At 37.1% G+C, this 871-nt stretch overlaps 1 protein-coding gene across 1 annotated transcript; it reads left to right on the top strand.

Annotated features, from left to right (window-relative positions):
- Window positions 1-3: 3 nt before the first annotated feature.
- Window positions 4-868, top strand: LOC106322030 (heat stress transcription factor A-7a-like; the record flags this gene model as incomplete). The annotated part of the gene is made up of 2 exons (XM_013760223.1): window positions 4-117; window positions 614-868. Coding segments are annotated over 2 exons (369 nt in total), but the record flags the coding sequence as incomplete, so codon positions are not given.
- Window positions 869-871: the final 3 nt, after the last annotated feature.

The following is an 871-nucleotide window of genomic DNA, read 5'->3' as shown; positions in this document are numbered from 1 at the left end:
AACAGAGGAGGCACTAGTTTTGTCGTCTGGGATTTGCATTCTTTCTCTGAGTTTCTGCTCCCTCGTCACTTCAAACACAGCAATTTCTCAAGTTTCATCAGACAACTCAACACTTACGTAAGTCTTCTTCTTTTGTCTAGCTTCTCTGACCCCAAGAAAACAAAAACAGCAATGCTCTGTTTTTATACTCTGTTAGTGAAATTCATCTTTTTACTGCATAATTGGTTATTTCTAGAAACATCGAAAATGTAGATTCTGTGCGGTAGTGGAAGTAGAAGAAATATCTTTAGTAAGTTCTAGAATCTTGGATTCGTACCAACTTGGCTTCTAAAGCAATTAGTAAGTTCTAGAGTCTTGGTTCCTGTCGACTTAGTTTAGTAAGTTCTAGAGTCTTGGTTCCTGCCAACTTGGTTCTTAAAATAATCAAAGAAAGAGTCATCAATCTCATCGAAATAATTTTTTTTATTCACTAAAGGTTGCCCCCTTGTTCCATTCTTTATAATATCTTCTGATAGTACACACATCTCTCTCCAATAAATTGTTGTTTTTTAATCACATTTATTCAGTGAACCATATAGATATTTTCAAATTCAATTTTGAAAACTATTTATAGGGTTTTAGAAAGATAGAAGCAGAGAGATGGGAGTTTGCAAACGAAGGGTTCCTCTTGGGACAGAGACATTTACTGAAGAGCATCAAGAGAAGAGCTTCCTTTGCTTTATCGTCCTCATCGATTCAAGATCCTTGCATAGAGCTTCGTAAGGAGAAGCAGTTGCTGTTGATGGAGCTGGTGAGTCTGAGACAGCAGCAGGAGACCAATAAAAGCTACATCAAAGCAATGGAACAGAGGATTGAAGGAGCAGAGAAGAAA

This window comes from Brassica oleracea, unplaced genomic scaffold (assembly GCF_000695525.1).
Source record: "Brassica oleracea var. oleracea cultivar TO1000 unplaced genomic scaffold, BOL UnpScaffold05169, whole genome shotgun sequence".
NCBI classification, from domain to species: Eukaryota; Viridiplantae; Streptophyta; class Magnoliopsida; order Brassicales; family Brassicaceae; genus Brassica; species Brassica oleracea.
The sequence above is the reverse complement of the archived record's forward strand: the minus strand, read 5'-3'. Positions and strand labels throughout refer to the sequence as shown.